Raw genomic sequence first — 19,065 nt, forward strand, 5'->3', positions numbered from 1 at the left:
GTTATGTAGAATTTAGTCATTCAATGCCTGTTGGAGGGAAACTTCTGCCCACAATGTGAAGTTACAAGAGAATACATATTGAACACACTTGCATATACTTCGTGTATGAATTGACTGTGATTGTTGAAGGCTGACATTGCTTAACACTCTGCTCATCAAATCTCAAATCTTTCCCGGGGCTTAATTTTATGGTACAATAGTCATATAGAGAAATCATATTGGGAACAGCATATCACAAGAAGGAAGAAAAATTAGTAGAGTTCCTTTAAGTTTGAGAAACTTGCTACTAACTTTCATGTGGCTTTGAGCTTTTTTATTTTCAAAATGACCTAACTCAATCATACAAGTGTTTAAGACATCATGTAACTATATGGCATATGTCTGTAGTATATGATAATCAAATTAAAAATTCCACTATCTTCAAGATGAAAATATTTTGATTAGAGCATAGCAATTATAAATGTAAGGAGTATGGTCTGTTGCATATATATATATATATACATATATATATATATCACACTCACACACACTTACACACACATCCAGAGGCATCAGGGTAATCAATGTTTTCACCTCCTTGTCATTATTCAAAGGTCACATATAAGTACCAAGTTCTTGTGTTCTACAGAGCAATGCAGGAGAGTGCGGTTTGAAAAAAAACTGTTATGTATTTTATGTATAACCAGAAGAGAGGAACTCAAATGCTCCAAACCAGTACTAATTTTGCAATCATAAACAGTGCTGGTGAGTCAGATTTATAGCTACATTCTCATTAAGAACTGGAAGTTAAAGCCACAGCTGATGAAGTGGTTTTACAACAAGGGTCTTTATGAGGGTTGAGGGTTAGGGAGAGGAGCTAGTGTTTCTTAAACGCTTTCTAATTGTTAGGCACCGTGATTAGCATTTTTCCTCCCTATAATCTTTTCAACTGCTGCAAGTTAATCAACATCATAATGACTTTTAAAAGTCTTTAGCTTCTACCAAAATATGCATATTTATCAGACACCTTCCGGGAGAAGGGAGAAGGAGTGTGCACTTTGCTCCTCTCACGCAGTAAAAAGAAAAAAACACCAGGACCCACATGCGCTCCGCTGGCTCTGCACAGTTCAGTACCACGGACAACTCCAAGAGGGCAAGGGGGAAGGTTTGTGCAGGCGGCGCCACCTAATCTTCCAGGACTCCTGTGCCATTTTCCGCGTACTTTCCCCCCGCCCCCCGAAATACTTTCACAACAATCTAAGCTAGAAAACACATTCGTATAAAACGGGGAAGCTCTGGGGGCTCGCTTACCATCCGACAAGTCAATCAGCCCGAGGTAGTGCAGTAGTTTCAGAGAGGAACACAGGACCACTACTATCCCCAAGGTCTGGAGCCCTTCAGACTCGCCCTGGGTCAACATCTCCGTTCCCGGGTAGGCAAGCAGAACGCGGGCAGGCATTTAAAGCTGGAAAATCGCGCTTCTTTGCCGCTGTTCCAAGTGCAGGGTTATTTCCACCAGCCTAGCTTCCTCTCACTTTCTCCCTCCCTCCTGTCTACTCCGCCCTCCACCTCTCTCCTCCTACCTTGCAATTGCTAGGTAATCTTGCAATTCATGGTAATCTTTGCTTTTATTTCCCCGTTTTCCTAAGGTAATTTCTCCAAAGGCTTAACCAGTCCCTAAACATCTGCTAGCCAAGAGAACTAATAATTGGCAACACCTCACGGCATATTCTCCGAAGAATCCAGGGGTTGTGTGCCAGTGTACACCGTTTCAAAGACAGAACATTGATTGCTTCAGCTACCAAACCCAGACATGAAAATGAAAGCTCCCCCACCCCCTTAACAATTTGTTTTTACTCTCCTAGTGGAAAAATCAGACAAGCTGGTATGGGAATACAGTGATTCTAGCGTTGACATCATGAAGTGGCCCTGGAAATGATCGCCAAGGAAGTTATCAGAAACTGGGCACACACACAGCTACATCTGTCTTCTGGCAGTCCCCTAAGAGTGTCAGGAGTTAAGTTGGTGGCCGGGCTGAGCATGTGATCCCAGGGCTTCAGGGAAAGAGCCAATCCAGAAATAAAATATGGGAAAGCAAAAAAATAAAAATAAAAATCGGTGTTGTTCTAAATGTTCAGGTTTCAGTCAGAATGCCAGCAGGAAGCTTGTTGGGGGAAAGTATTCAATGTACTGAAGGGGGAAGCCTGACACCTGACCTCCTGCAGGGTCCTGCACTTCTGGGGAACCCAGTCTCCATTTCTGTGGATCAGCTGACCTCCACTGAGAGGACAGAGTGAGGACAGAGCTGCACTGAGTGATAAGTGACAAACATCTGGGCCACTTCTTGGATAAAGTGTTGGCAACTGTGTGAGGATGTGCACTCTCTGGGATTGCCAGCAGGAATGCAAATATTTAAATAAAACTGAAGACATTTTGTTGTTGTTGTTCCTAGAGGTTTCACTTGAGGGGATGCATATCTACGTGTACCAATATGGACAGACATATTCTTTGCTCACTTATAGCAAAAAAAAAAAAAAGGCTGAAAAATCTTCCATGCTTATCACTGAGGAGATGGTTAATCAATAAGGCATCAGGAAAAAGGATACCATGTAACCACTAAAACAGCAGTGAACATCTCCGTATCTTTGGGTGCCGGCTGCAAAACACATCATTACATAGAAAAACAATTTGTTCTCACACCACCATTTTGATGTTGAGAAGGGATAGGCATCTCCTGGCATATACAGGAAATATTTCTACATGGGTCTAACGATCATTGGCAAATGTGTTTGGGTGCCTCTGAAGAGAGTTAAGGGACTGGATTGGAGGGTGCCCCACTATTGAGGTTTTCCCAACATATCTGTGGAACGAATTCAAAATAAGAGAAACAACTAAATGTGAACAAATCGTTTCTTTATTTCCTTATTTTAAAAGGGGGGGGGAAATAGTCTACACATCTCAGTTTTATGTGTTTTTGTTCAATCTCACTGGTGTCTGGACAATGGTATCCCGGAGTATTATTTAATTTTCTGTTGCCCTAACAGAATTAAGTGGAGCACTTTATAAATAAAAAGCTTGTTCCGTTCACAGTTCTTGTTATTTGCATCTACTTGGCTCTGGCGAGGTTAGTACCAGAGCAGACAGCATCGCAACTGAAAGAGTGTGTGTGGAAAGAAGAAAGTTCACATGGCAGGACCGGAGGCGAGAGGCTGGGCAGCCAGGATTGCTCTTAATATAGTCAGTTGTTTCAGAACCCTTTATGACCAGAGTCAACTCATTCTCTTCAGACAGCACTAATCCATTCAGGAGGTGAAGGCCCTGCGACCTAATGGCTGCCTCCTAGACCCCAGCTCTTTTTCTTTTTATTAGATATATTTCTTTACTTGCATTTCAAAGGTTATTCCCCTTCCCAGTTTCCTGTCCATAAGCCCCCCATTCTCTCCCTCTACCCTCCCCCATACAGGTATTCCCTCTATCCATCCCCCTTATTGCCCCCATATTCCCCTGCATCGGGGTCCAACCTTGGCAAGACCAAGGGCTTCCCCTTCCTTTGGTGCCCCAACAAGGCTACTCTCTGCTACACATGCAATTGGAGCCCTGGGTCAGTCCATGTATAGTCTTTTGGTAGTTAGATGCCAGCTCTTAAAGGTTCCACTGCTGGGGACCAAGGCTTCACTAGTTGAATCTCTGGGCGCCAAACCATGTCCAACCATAGCCCCTGGTGTTAGCCTGTACCAGCTCATAAAGCTTTCAGCTTTTCAAAATTAAAAAGGCACTGTGGTAGAGACACTTATCCTCCAGAAGTAAGCAAGTGCTATAAATGAGCATTCTCTTATCTCGATGACCTTCCGGACTCCATCTCTCCAGAAGGAAACCTGACCAACACACCTGTGCAGAGACGTTTTGATTAGGCATGTTTTCCACCTTCTGAGGGATAGTGTCTGTGACCCCACCAGGGTGACAAGATAGATGTGGGAGACCCCTAAATTTCCAGGAAGTCAGCCCTTTGTTCTCTAGCCTGAGCCTTGTCTGCTCCTGTCCCTTCCTCTCCCCCTATTGCTTCCTCTATAGTAACTCTCATCTCTGACTTCTATTTCAGATGACAGCCTTGGGCAGATGGCTCTATCTTAGCTCCTCTCCTGGGCTCCTGTCCTTCCCTCACTTCCACTCATTTCCTTATTTGATGTCACACCCATTTCCACTTCCTGCTACTACCAGGTATTCTCGAGCAACTGTAAGACACAGGAAACCAGATTTAGTTGCTTGCCAAGTCCTCTGGGGATGAACGGTACAAAGGACACATGATGGCTCCACTTCCTGCTCGACTGCCACAGTGTAAAGGTTAAAAGTGTCCAAGAATTCAGCAGATATTTCCCTCCAATTGTCTCATAACCCTACATTTTAGGAATATCAGAAACAGCAAACTACGACTTCCAAGAAACTGCAGGATGCACACAGCCCTTATCCTCATCTCCAGGATGAGCAGAGGGAAACTCAGATCTCCTGGAGCGTGCCCCATCCACTTGAGTCCAAGACTGCAGCATCCTGACCTGCAGCTGATCAGAGCTGTGCCTGTGGTTTGTCGTTTGTGAGAGCTTCGTGATTCAGGGGCTTGAGGACTCCCCTCTCACACCACAGCCTTTGTACAGAGCTCCCTCTACCCACAGTCCCCCTTTAAAATTCCACCTCTCATTTGATGAGAACATTCTGTTCTCACTAGACCATTTGTGAAATTCATTTTGCAAATCGCCATTTTTTTTGTTTCCAATGGATTATAAGGTAAATCTGTTTACACTGGCAATGTAAGCATGCGCAGAACTTGATGGACTTCTCTCATTAATTTGTCCCAAATTACTACTTTTGGTCAAAAATGTTCACCTTGCTGACCTTCGATTTTATCGACATTAGCGGATATTTGCCATAAGAAATAAGAGTCCTGTGAGACTCTCTGAGTGACTATCGGTTGTTGCTACCAAATTTCTGATGTTCGTTCTAACTCTGACCCATAAAAGGCTGGGTTCTGACACAGGTCTCACAATCTCATAGGTAGATTTGCTTTGTGAGGTCTCTCAGGAATCCTGGACATCAAGATGGTGAATTTCTGCCATAGGGTCTCTGAGTTTGGATTTTAACAGTCACCTTGTAGATGGGTGACCGGGGTCAACTTGCTTTAACCTCTCACCTTTCTTGTGGATCAATCCTGTGGCTTGCATAGTCTAGCTCCACCATTGGGCTCTACCCACAATGGTCTTAATGCAACAAGGAAACAAGGCAGTGCCGTAGAATGCTTAGCAAAGTCCCTGCTACAGTGTAACATAGAGGAAGCCAGACTGAATGAGCTATGTTTTCTCCACCTCCCTGTTGGTCCCTGAGCCTTCTCATCTCTGAAACAGAATTGACAAGTCACAGTTGTGATCTGGGGAACCGAAGGGGTATATTTTAGACTTCCCGAAACTTCCTGGGTTGTTGAACTTCCGATCTTCAGCCGCAACTCCTCCTTCTAGGCAGATGTTCTCAGCTGAGAATAATTTGTTGTTGCTTAAACTCTGCCTGAGAGTCTGCCCCGAGCAGACATGAAATCAAATTCTATTTTAGCTACTCACATCTGCACCTCCAGCCAGCTTGCTGCTCTGTCATCTGAGAGGAATTGTAGGGATCCTGGGGTTCGGTGACCCACAGGAGGAAGCCATCCATTTGGCTGACTGAAAACACATGCAGTCCTCCATCTATACGCTCTTGACTCAACAAGGCTTGCTGCTAGATTGTGGCTTCTCTGAGTGGTTCTCCAACTCTTGGGCCACTGAGATGGATTGATCAGTTGACCCCACTGCACCCTACCCCTCACTAAGGTATCGTCTAAACCTCATTTGGATAAACTAATTTGGTAGGAGCCTCGTTTTCTGGAATATTCTGTTGCAGTTGGTATAAATATAATGTCAACGATTGCACCTGGAGTTTTCCTTTCTTTAGAAGGTGCAGAAGAAATGAAAGAAATCCTCGGAGCAGCACCTCAGAGCTCCTGATCCAGTCTGAAAGCAAATTATTTAACTGCAAAATGGTTATGGTTCAGAGAGGGAAAAAAATCATTATTATTCCCATCACCAATCAAAATGAGAAAACTATTTCTGTGTTCTTGAGCCTGCCTCTTTGCTTGGTGCCCTTTTGGGGGCACAGGCAGGGCTTGTTCAAATTAGTTTTCTAATGATGATGGTAATTGTGTAATAATATAGCAATGATATCTCCCTTTCTTCCAACCTCCCTGTCTTTCTCTCTCCCTCCTCCCTTATTTCTTCCCAATCTCTGTTGTTCCCTGTCCTCCAAGACCCACACGGTGAATAGACCACGGTGAATAGACCAAGGGAAAAGACCTTATATCTACCAGAAAGTTCATAATGTCTAGAAAGCCCCATTATCTTTTTATTTGCATTTTACTGTTTAACTCTTTAAAAGCTCTTTGTGTATTTCTGCTTTTCAATAAGTCCTTGTTGAGAACACATTGCGCCAACGGTTCCTAATTAGCTTTTTAGTTAGGATACAACATGGTCTGTTGTTCAGCTAAGAAAGCAAGGGCAGGGGGCAGGGGCTACCTGTGCATGGCTTTCATGCAGCAGGTGCCACACTCCGCTCTATTCTGTTTCCTCCTTTGTCTTAATTACTGCAGCAAATAAGGTGGTTTAGACAGAGGCTGAAAGATGCACCTGGCTAGCAGTTCCCTGTCCAAATCCTGTCTCTGGGAAGAGCTGTCTTGCTTTGGGCAGCTTTTTCTGAGTCTGTCTGGGCTGGCTTTCCACTTCCAACCTATCTCCCATTTCCTCTCCTACTCTCCCACAAATCTGCTCCTATCCCCATTCCCATCCCAGCCCTTAGTAGCCAATTCTCAACCAGGATGGATCTTCTTGCTTCATAATTGGGCCCATGGTGTTCAAGGAGAGGGACAGGTGACTACTGTAGAGAAACATGCTGGTTTCTGCCCTTGTGGTTTAGGAAAACCTGGAGGAAATCTCATTGCAGGCATTTGGGGAAGTGAATTTGGAAGGACCCTGGGCTTTGTTTTCATGATATCGTGTCCTTTGGAATGCATGGTCAGAGACCAGTCTTCCAAACTTTTAGTTTGCAGTTTGCCTTCTCCCTTTCCAGTCTCTTGAACATCTGCCTCTCTTTCCTCAGCTCTGGAGCAGAGCTGTAGGTTCAGGCTTAAAACAGAGGTCTGCTTCTGCTAACAGTGAGTACAAGCATCGGCGAACACCCAGCATTTGTGTGAGTCACCAGCAGCCCTTCATGTTAGTGTGAGCAAAACTTGGCTGCTGTCAGTTGAAATAAGACTGGCAGTGATGGTGTTTAGATAGCACTGACTAATTTCGGTCTCCCCCCCCCCCCCATTTCTCCAGAGGGCTCTGGGCTCAGTCAGAATTTCAGCAGACATTCCAAGGCAATGCGCTCATTTGTAACCCAGCATAATGATCTGGCTAAAGCTAATTAACCGGGCTCCTCTCCTCTGCCTCATCTCTTCTCACATTTCCTCCCCCTCCTTCATCTCTTTCTCCATAGGAAGAAATCACCCTGGATGCTGCTGTTCCCAGGCGCACGCAGCAACTCTACAGCCTAACAAAGATATGTCAGCCCCCAAACGTGTGCAGAGGTGAGAGAACTTGCCTTCCAGAGAGCGCCGGGAAGAGGACTGACTCAGGTATGTTATCTGACTCTCTAGATGCTGCTGACCACCCTCCACCATTTCCCTAATGGACACTTCAGCTAGTGAAACACATTTTGCATATCGCAAACCCGAGGCTTCGAAGGAGCATAGAGTGACCCAGACGAGGATGGCCAGTGACAGGGCACTGATAATGCTTTGACAGAGACACAGATGTTACCTCTCCCCAGAGAGGACTCAGCAAAGGAAGAGAAACAATGCCTTTCAGTTAGGGTCATTCGCCAGTTTCTATTGCTTGCTGGGAACTACAGCTTCTGGGATCTCCTAACTGGACAGATTGGCCGCAGAGGGCTGCGCAGTTTGATGACATAGACTCTGAAGTCAGATGGAACTACCAGCTGGCTCGGAGGACATTTATTTACGAGCTTTTGCCTTAGAGAAGATATCTAGGTTCCAGTTCCCTCATCTATAGGGTGAAGTCCCTGATAAGCCACGTCACAGTGCTGTGAGGGAGGTAAAGTGACAGGTGACCGCAAGTATGAGGGGTCGCAGTCAACTTCCTCATGGAACATTGTCTGTCCGACAGTGATGATCCTCTCAGCTCGAGGTGTCAAGTTGTCTCCCTAAGGTCTAAGACTCCTTGTTTCATTCTGACAATCTAGACACAGCAAGTGGGACAGTCCACGGGAACTGTGAACGTTAGAATTCACCGAAACACTTGGAACAAGTTACAGAAGTATTCAGCAAGGCAAAAGAGTAAACCAAATACTGCCACCGTATCCCATCCCCAGGGACCTGCCCCACTAGACAAACCAGGACGACCCTTCATCAGAGCACCAACTGCATGCATATGGCTGTCCTACTGTCCACAAACAACAGCCCATTGTCTCTTGGATGAGAGGTACCCTTGTCCCTTGTTATTGCTGTCAACCCGGCCGCCTTGTAAGACAACCCAGTGAGATCTGCAACATGGGCAAAAGGTCGCAGTGTGGAATTAGCAGAGTCCAAATGAACAATGCCTGCCTTCCTGCATCTCATTTTCAACAGAGTCCCCCGAGTTCTCCTCCATCCCCCTCCCTCCTGGGAAGACATTTGTCTTCAGAGGTTGGCAATGAGGCATTTGCCAGTACACCCGTTCTGACATATTTTACATATGCTCCAAGAAGCAGAGGCGAAATTACACTGGTGAGTTATTAAAAACAGCTCTCAACGCTATTATTATTTATTGCATTTCAAATTCTCAGCAGCAGCTGATTACACTGCTTAATCTTGTACTTTTTTAAAAAATTTCCCACCCTGAAATGAATTCTCCCTGCAATGAATGAGCAGGGTCAGCCATACAGAGCCCCCCCCCCCCAGGAAAAGACAACTCAGGTTCTGTGGAAAACTGTCAGTCCATCTTGGTCTCCCCAGAGCTGGAGCCCCCTACTTGAAACACGAACCTCTTTTCTACAGTGTCTCCAGAAGGAACTCCTCAAATTTGAGGTCACGTCCAGGCCCTTCTGCCCAGTCTCTATGGCTGCCAACTTTAGCTGCTGCTGACAGTTATTGGTGCAAGGCTCCTTCCTGCCTCCCAGCCTCCCTTCTCCAGCCCAGCCCCTCCTTCCCAGGCTGCCTTTCTTCTAGCACTGGTCCCTGCCCTCCAAGTTTCCAACATGAGGTCTGTCAGCTGAAGCCCTGAGTCTGCCTGGATCTTCTGGGCCAACATCTTTTTCTTTTAGGCTCAACGTTGAGGTGACACTCTTTAAGAAGCCTGCCTGTGGGGGAGTCAGAGGTTTCCTTCTGCTTCCAGGAAGCCCCATGCTTAAGGCCATTGTAGAACATGACCACTGTGCTGTTGGTGAGTAGTCACACGTCTCTCGTTACACAGTCAGCTGACTGGGAGCAAGATGGAGCAAAGGTGTTTAAGCACCCAACAGAAAGCTAAGCACAAAATGAGTGTTTCCAGGATGAAGAAGGCCAAAACTGGATGCAGTGTAGTGAAACAAGAGGAGCAAAGCTCTCTTTTTAATTAAATTTATTTTTAAAATTTGTGTGTCTGTCTGTCTGTCTCCGTGTGTGTCTGTGTCTGTATGTGTGCACATATGTATAGTGTCTGTGGAGGCCTGAAGAGGTTGCCCAATGCCCTAGAACTAGAATTTCTGGTGTTTTTAAGCTGCCTTATGTGGGTGCTGGGAACCAAACCTTGGAGTGCTATTAACTGCTGAGCCATCTCTCTGGCCTAAGAGCAAAGCTTTTGAATTTGTCATCAATTAGTTAACTAACTAATTAGTTAACCCAGTCATGCAGGGCTGAGCATCTTTCATGAACCTTACTCTGTGTTAAGCATCATAAATACATGGCTTAGTGCAAATGGCCTAATGGGGGAGACATCCATGACTCAAGTAATGGCACAACTAAATGGTTATCAGCTGTGACAGTTCCGCGAAGGAAAGCTATGTAGGGCAGTGGCAACATGAACTATGAGGCAAACATTGGCTGGGTGGAATTGGTGTCAGGAGTTTGATTCCAGATGTCTCCCCTGGACTGATGCTTTGAGTTAAGAGTGGCAGATAAATTAACTAGATGAGAGCTGAGGCAAGAACGTTCAGACGAGAGCACGTGTAAAGGACCTGAAGAAGGTGGGACTGAAGTTGAGTTTAGGTGTTTAGGGGTTGATAGAGAGGAAGGAGCCATGGTGACAAGTAAAGTTGGGCAGGCCTCTCTGTATCAGGGTCAGAGGTACAGAGTATCATAGACCATACAAAGGATTTCTACTTTTAGGCTGAGAAAATGGGTTCTAAGCAAAAGAGTCTCTCTCTCTCTCTCTCTCTCTCTCTCTCTCTCTCTCTCTCTCTCTCTCTTCGTGTGTGTGTGTGTGTGTGTGTGTGTGTGTGTGTGTGTGTGTGTGTGTGTGAAACAGACTGTAGAGAGACAGGGAATACAGAGATCGAATAGTGTGCAGCTGCAGATTACCTTAAATGTCTCAGTGGCAAGGTGGAGTTAGTGGTTAGAAGAAGTGGGAGTGAGGTCATTAGGGAGATATCTGGGCTATGTGCCCGGGTCAGAGACCTGCTCCAAGGCACCCACTTCCAAGTGATATGCTCAGCACATCCAGAAGCCAATTGCACTCAGGAAGCCTCTGCTTCAGAGAGGGAAGTTCTTGTGGGCAGCAGTTGAGTCAGGATGGCTCTGTGACAAGTAGATGTTGTCACAGAGTAAAGAGCCGGAGAGCTAGCCCTGACCTGAAAATGCTGCTTCCCACTCCTAGGGTCAGGGAACTGACACTTAAAACCTGTACATTCTGCCTCTAGTGTCTATATTTTGGAAGAGTCAGATGAGCTCCATAGGAGACTTGATTTACGACTTTGGGAGAAGTGGGAACTTGGAAAGTCATCTGGTTCATCTCCATACACCCATCTATGAATCCATGAATCTGTGAATCCATCCATCCATGCATCCATCCACCATTCATCCATCCACCCACCCACCCACCCACCCATCCATCCATCCATCTATGCATCCACACATCCATGCATCCATCCATGCATCCATGCATCCATGCATCCATGCATCCATCCATCCACCCATCCATCCATCCATCCATCCATCCATCCATCCATCCATGCATCCACACATCCATGCATCCATGCATCCATCCATCTATGCATCCACACATCCATCCATCCATCCATCCATCCATCCATCCATCCATCCATCTACCCATCCACCCATCCATTCACCCACCAACTCATCCATCCATCTATCCATCCAAACACTATTCAGAGCAAACAATACTAGAGAATTGCCTAGAACTAGTTTGTTGATCCCTGATGCAGTACATATTTTGTTCTGGTCCACATCTGTCCATATGAGTTAGTGTCTGTCCACTGTGGTGAGAGGAGAATTAGGCTCATAGTTTAGGTCCTTCAGTTGTTGGGTTTCTGAATTGGAGCCCTAAGCAAACCCTGCATTCTTTCCCCCTGATTTAATTGGCCCATTATTTTAAACTTTTGTAGATAAGGGAATTAAAAAGTCCATGGAATATTGTATTCATCACACTCAAATTAATATGCTTCATTACCACAAAGACAAGGAGCATAGTTGCAATATTTCCTCAAAACTTTTAATTGAACATAGCACGCAGGGGGGCCGGGGGTGAGCAGACATGGAAACCACTGAGCTCAGATGCTGTTTTTCACTTTCTCAGAGTGTGTGCAGTTTGTGATCTGCACATCTCATTAGTGTTAATTATGGACTGAAATAAAATGGCATTTAACACTGTGCTGAGACTTTAATTAAAGCCAAACCTTCATGCCCGGGAGCTCTCTGAAGTCCAGGATAGTTATCCCAAAGTGGTACAACCTTCTGCTCTGCCAATGGGTTCTCTACACTTATGCTATCCCCTGCCACTGGAAAGATGCTCCATCCAGCCTTTGTCCATCCATCGTCCACCCATTATCTCTCCACCATCCATTCTTCATCTGTCACCCACCCGTCCACCCATATTTCTTAACAGATAAGCTTTAAATTAGTTCTGGGAGAAGGAAATCACTATTTGCTAAGTGTTACTACATACACCAGTTATTGTGCATTGTATACAGTCCAATACAACACCAGGACATGGGGACATTCGAGTAGACCTAGAGAGTGGTGGTGTATGTATCATGTTTCTCAACTCACATGTCTCATTTGATCTTCTGATGCGAGGGGGAATTGTTATTGTATCTACATTACAGCAAGTGGAACGAAGACTCGGAGAGATTAGGCGATTTACCTCAAACCATAGATTCCATGTTTATCTCTTTTACAGCACTGACTCGGGAAGATTCTTCTGGTTTACCTAAACTCATTCATTCAATAAACACAGATCACTAGGGCCAGCACTGAGGTCTGGGGAAAGCTTAATCTCCCTGCTCATAGGTTCAGATAAGTGGACTGGTCAATTGGACCTTATAGTGGATTCTGAGAAAAGGAAGCAGGGTGGTTATGGGGCTGTGATGCTGGGGTCACATGACCCAGCTTGGGGGACACAGGGAGAATAGTCCTAAGAGGGAGGACCAGTGAAACAATGTCAAGTCTGGCCACACAGTCACAAGGGCCCATCAAGCTAGACTCCAGGAATCACTTGGACACCCTGCCCACACAGCATGGCAAAGACAGCCCTTAGGCTGTCCACCATTGGCTGATACTGTTACATGTTTATAGTCTCTTCCTCCCCTTTGTATGTTCCCAAGCCAAGCAGGAACATTGTACCAGGTTCCTCTCCTGTGCTCCCCCAGGCTATTGGAGGAAAGTAGTGATTTCCAATGTGCCCAGGAATGAGGAGACTTTTAGGCCTGGCTGACTAGGTGCTTAGATAACCACCCTCTGAATGCCAAGGACAGACACAGGCAAGCCACACAGTAGAGTTGTCACTTGGGCCAAGACTCCTGGCTCTAATCTGATGCTGATTCCTTTTCCTAGACAGGGTCTGTAGGACACTCCGGAAATTCTCACACAGAGTCCTGCAGTTAGCGAGGGGTTGCATCTCTGGGGTCTTAACCTTACAGTTGTCAGGACCTCATTCCCATCCTACTTAATCCTTGGAGACCAGGAAAGTCAGGCCAACTATGGTTCATAAGGAAGTATGTCTACCTCTTCAGAGTCAGATGGACATTTCCTGACTCTTGGTCTCTTGGGCCTGTGAGGGAGGAGTCTAAAAGAACCAGGAAGCAGAAAGGCCCAGAAAGATCCACATGATTCCTCTGCTCCAACCACAGATAGGGTGCAGAAGGCATCCCTGGAGATGCCCTTGGGTCTGGCAGAGATCAAGTTGTAAAACATGGAAAGGACCTTTCAAGAGCCAGTACCACAGGGCTGGGGAGATGGCTCAGTGCTTAAGAACACTTGCTGCTCTTGCAGAGGACCTGGGTTCAGTTCCCAGCACCACAGGGCAGCTCCCCACCATTGTGACTCCAGTTCCAGGGGATCCAGTGCCCTCTTCCGGCCTCTGCAGGCACCAGGCACACATACAATGCACTTACATACATTACATACATACATGCGGGCAAAACATCCATACACATAAAGAAAGCGGGGTGGCAAGCATCTGGAAGAAGGACCTGGGGGGAAATACCTCAGGTGCCATTGGTGGATTTCTCTGCCCTTGTGTGTGGGGGGATATTTATTTTCATCTTTGTTCCTCCAAATACTCGCAAAAAATTTTCACAGCGAATATGACTTAGTTTCCTATTTAATAAAGGAAGCAAAACAAATGGCAGTCCATGGTGAAAACTAATGCAGGATTGGGTTCCTTGGAGAAATGGCTGACACCAGGGATTTGGCAGAAAATGTCCAAGAGGGGCCCAGAGCATTGTGTGGTGTAAGAAAGCAAGAAAGTTCTTACACACACACACACACACACACACACACACACACACACACACACACACCCCTCAGTGGCAAAGTCACACAAAGGGATGTAAATGCAAACTGAAGGAGCTCCCTATAGCCTACAGTGAGTTGATTCAAACAAAATAAGGGTATTAGATCATCACCCAAAGTGTTAATGTAGACATTAACATAGCCATCCATGAGCCCACAGCAACATAAGCAAGCTGTCCATACAGAAGTTCATCAACTTAGGTAGACACCTTCAGTGAGGTGGGTAATGAGGACTCACTCCTGTCCTGTGAGCTGTGCAGAATGACTTCTTCCCTGAGAGATCTGTATAGATGGGGAGGAAGAGTTACTGGAACACACACCTCACCAGGGGACCAAGGTCACGGTCAGCAGTAGTGAGTCAATATCAACAATGTGCACCCTTCAAATAATGTGAAATGGTAATTACATTTGTGTTCGTCCTTCCCAAACCTCAGATTAATCAAGATGGGGATTTTAGATGAAACCAGTGGGGGACATTCTGCAAAACATCTACAGATTTCCTCTTGGGCACACATACCAAGGGAACAAAGTAACATAGCAGAGATCTCCCTGCATGTGCATGCTTACTGCTTAATCACGAAATGGGATCATTCTGGAGGCTCATCAGTGAGGGGAGGTGGGTAAAGAAGAACACACACACACACACACACACACACACACACACACACACACACACACACAGAGTCCCACCACAGGTATACTAGTCAACCATAAAAAAATTGAAATTTGGAGAAGCAAGAGCAGGCAGATCTTTGTGAGTTTGAGGCCAGCCTGGCTTATAGAGTGAGTTCCAGAACATCCAGAGAGACACAGAGAAACCCTGTCTAGAAAAACTAAACTAAGCAATGATTGGCATTTGTAGCAACATGGATAGAACTAGAGAACATCATGTTAAGTGAAATGAGTCAGACCTAGAAGAACAAGAATGTATGTCCTTGTCTGTATCTGTCTGTATGTGATGTCTGAATATCTGTGTCTGTCTGTGAAACTGTCTGTATCTGTATATGGTGTTTGTATCTGTATATGATGTCTATATATGATATCTGTATATATTTGTATCTGTCTGTATCTGTGAATGATGTCTGTACATGTCTGTGCATGATGTCTGTATCTGTCTATATATGATGTCTTATATGATATTTGTATCTGTCTGTATCCGATGTCTGTATATGTCTGTGTGTCTGTCTGCATTTGATGTCTCTATGTCTTTGTATGATGTGTGTATATGTCTGTATATAATGTCTATCTGTCTGTATATGATGTCTGTCTAGCATATGTAGACAAAACACTGAACTTGGTTGTAGGACAGAGGCAAAAAGAGGTTGAGAAAAGTTCAAGGAGTTGAGGTCGATAGAGGGAGAAGAGATTTGATTTAACACTGTTGTGTATGTTGAAACAGTGTGACTTCCATTAATACATACATTGCTACATGTTTTAAAAAACAGATTCCTGGACACCTCAAGGGATGTACTTTGAGACAAGCAAACAACAAAAGCCAAATATCTATAGAATGCCTCCTTAAAATTGTCAAGTCAGGCTGGAAGGATAACTCAGCTGTTAAGAACACTGGCTGCTCTTCCAGAGGTCCTGAGTTCAATTCCTAGCAACCATATAGTGGCTCACAACTATCTGTAATGGGATCTAATGCCATCTTCGGGCACACAAGTGTACATGCAGATAGATGCCTCACATACATAAAATAAACCCCCCTGCCAAATGATACATTTTTAAAAAACTGGAGAGGTGGCTCAGTGGTTAAAAGCACTGGCTGCTTTTCCAGGGGGCCTGGGGTTAATTCCCAGTACCTACATGTCAGCTTACAACCATCTGTAACCCCATTTCCAGGAATCTAATGTCTTCTTCTGGCTTCTGTGGGTACCAGGCACAGGTACAGGCACTGACACACATGCAGGTAAAACATCCTTGCACATTAAAAAGAAAAAGAGAAAACAGTCAGCATCATAAAGATGAGGGAAGGAGAGGAAATCCAACCAGATTGGGAGAAGGCTTAACCACTGAATGTAAGGAACAGAGAAAGGACAGTAAATGAAACCGAAGGCAATCTAAATTAAATACGAACTTCAGTTAATAATACCAATATAGCAATTAGTCCATTACTGTGTCAAGGCTAATTTAGGTAGGGCATGAAAGCCTGCAGATTTCCTGTAAATAGAAAAAATATTTTCAAGTGAAATTTAGTTTGACTCTTACAGGAGAAGCTGAGGCACACTTCAAAGGCTAGGGTTGTCTGTCGGGCCTGCTCAGCCTGATCCTACTTGCTGCCCTGCCTCCCTGAGAAAAGTCCACATTTTTGCATAACTGGAAGGGGACAAGGTTATTGTGTCTAACTGGCTTTTCCCAAGTCCCACTGGGGTCTCTTGGCAGTTAGATTCATTAACTTGGCATTTTCTAATGATTAACACTGATCAATAACCCACCGGGTCTGGTCCTTAAATCAATTGCCCATTAATGAGAATGAAAGCGTCATTTTATTATCTGAGCCCAGGACCTTTTGCAGAAAGGGCTTCTGGGGTTTGGAGCTTCCATCCCCTTTGCTGCACAGGTTAATTAAATCTCTCTCTCTCTCTCTCTCTCTCTCTCTCCACACACACACACACACACACACACACACACACACACACACACACACACACACACACTAAGACCAGGAACAAAATTAACTGTAGGGAAAGATTTCTAGGAGATGGTCAGGGGTTCCTTTTAGAGGGACTTTCAACAGTTGGACAAATGTCCACTAAAGTCCATGCATCAGGGCTTGGTCCTTAGGGTGGCATTACTGCGAAGAAGGGGAGCCCATGGGAGGTGGAGTCTAATGGAAGGTCATCAAGCCATTGGAGACATGTCCTTGAAATGATCTGTGGTTGTGGACTCTTAGCCTTCCTTGTTGCCTCCTGGTTTGAGTGTAAGTGATTTATTCTGTCACATTCTCACTGTAATGTGTGGCCCCAGTGAGGGGCTCCTGGTACAAAGACCACTTAATTTAGGATTGGAACCCAGAGAACTGTGAGGGCAAAGCCCCTTCTGTCTTTGTAAGTGACTTGTTTCATATATTTCATTGCAGCTGTTCAGACCTATAGTCTGTAGTCACCTGTAGTGAATGAGTTAAGTAAACATTACTGAGTACCTACTATGTGTTCGAGTCACTGCTAAAGTGATGCTTCCTTAGAGAGATCCATGGACCATCTTGTGTAGGAGAATCCCACGCTCCCATTCTCTGGCCAATGCTTTCCTTTTCTGCGTTATTTGAGATGCTTCTGAATAAGGAATATGAGGGAGTTGCTAGGTACTAAACTAGAGAAGTGAGTGAGGCTTGACTGTAACCCTTAGGTCTTGGGAAGAGACGTAGACAGGATTAAGGGGGAGCTGAGAAAGGGCTTGGAATGATATGGAGACAGGATAGGGAAGAGCAAGAGTGAATCAGTTCAGTGACCTGGGCAGGTTTGACAGTGACACAACAAGACCTGGAAGGACGGAAGGGAGAGGAGAAGAAGGTTGCCATGAAGTCTTGAAAGACAGACTAGACAGGGCTTCTTAATTGTCTGGTTGTACAGAAAACTAGATGCAACATCACGAGAACTCATGGATACTTTGGGTACCAGGAACTCAGTGGAGCAGTTCATTACAGATGGGGACACTTGGAAAAGAAACTGACTTAGAAGGTGACCTCAGGTCGGGTGATAGGGTGGTCATATTGCCTAAGGAGGCAGGCCAGCATGATGTGGGAACTACAAAGTCCTTTCTGGTCTTTTAATTCTGAGAATCTACCCAGTGTCTTGCCCTAAGCAGGAGAAACTATAGAGATGGGATAAGATCCCCACTGGCTGCATAGGGTACGACGAGCATGTGAGACGGTGGGCGGGGTGAGGAGGGAGGTGTCAGGCTAAGGCCTGATGTCAGCATCATTCAACTTCATCCCTCATCTTTTGACCAGTTCAACTTATGGTAAATCAAGGGGATGGTTTAAAGACTAGAACCTTAATCATCATCATCATCATCATCATCATCATCATCATCATCATCATCATCATCATCATCAGGCAGGTCTTGAACTCCTTGTGATCCTCTGGCCTTAACCTCCCGAGTGCTGGCGTTACAGGCATGAGCCAACACCACACCTAGCTTAAAGTCTGGAACTTTAAAATCAAACACTCTAGGGTTCTAATCTCACTCTAGTGTCTATGTATGGATTCATATCTCCTCCTGGACAATATGGCTAGCAGCGCCCTGCTGGTATGGTGATCCAAGAGGCTCAGTCCGGACAGGATGCAGGAGGATGTTCTGCAGTTCATGGGAGTGCCATTCCTTGGTGCTTTCTCTTCCCTTGACCTTCTTGGTGCCTGCAGTTGTGATGGGGCTTCAAGGGAGGGCAAGATTCTTAGGACAAATACCAAGAAGAGAGAAGAACACCAATGAAGACCCAGATTCTGAAGTTCAGAATGGACTTTGCAACCCATGTTCTTGGTTTTCCAGATCAAGACCCTTGAACCAGTGAACCTGTAAGGCCCGTGTTTTTAATCGTAGATCCTGAGAACATGTGGGACAAGCTTTCCTTCTCTGAAGGCTGGTGAAGAGGGAGCCCACACAGAGAAACAAGAGATGAGCATGGTGGAGTATGTTCTGGACCTACTCCTTCAAGGGCCACCGTGGGGCTTATGTATGTGGCTTTGGGGAAATGGAACCCTCCCTTGCTTGGCCTTTGGGATTCAGGATGTGCGTACTGAATACTCACACCTGTGTAGTTTGGTAGTGGTAATGTTTCTGTCTCTCTCCTCTGATCAGAGGGTTTTGTGGTAACAGAGGACAAAGCAAGCTGAGAGAAGCATCCTATCACTTGTATTGGATGGAAGATGCCCCTGACAGCTGAGGATCTTCAGCGAAGGAGTTAGAGGGAAGCAGAGAGAGAGAGAGAGAGAGAGAGAGAGAGAGAGAGAGAGAGAGAGAGAGAGAGAAGGCAAGCCTACAAAGGCCTTGTCATTAAACATAGAGAGTGATAGAGTGAACAGTGGTCC

General features: G+C 45.4%; 1 protein-coding gene across 5 annotated transcripts in view; it reads right to left on the minus strand.

The window, feature by feature from the left end:
• The window catches only part of Kcnip1 (potassium voltage-gated channel interacting protein 1), a 369,300-nt gene that overhangs the window by 49,870 nt on the left and 300,365 nt on the right, over nt 1–19,065 (minus strand). The window contains exon 1 of one of the 5 annotated variants that reach the window (XM_006246105.5): nt 1,291–1,510. The exons of the other annotated variants lie outside the window; for them this stretch is intronic. Within the exon in view, the coding sequence (XP_006246167.1) occupies nt 1,291–1,438 (148 nt within the window). The 5' untranslated portion in view covers nt 1,439–1,510. Of the gene's footprint in view, nt 1–1,290; nt 1,511–19,065 lie in introns of those variants that run through there. 5 annotated transcript variants of the gene reach the window in all.

The sequence above is a fragment of the Rattus norvegicus genome, chromosome 10 (assembly GCF_036323735.1).
Source record: "Rattus norvegicus strain BN/NHsdMcwi chromosome 10, GRCr8, whole genome shotgun sequence".
Classification (NCBI taxonomy): Eukaryota; Metazoa; Chordata; class Mammalia; order Rodentia; family Muridae; genus Rattus; species Rattus norvegicus.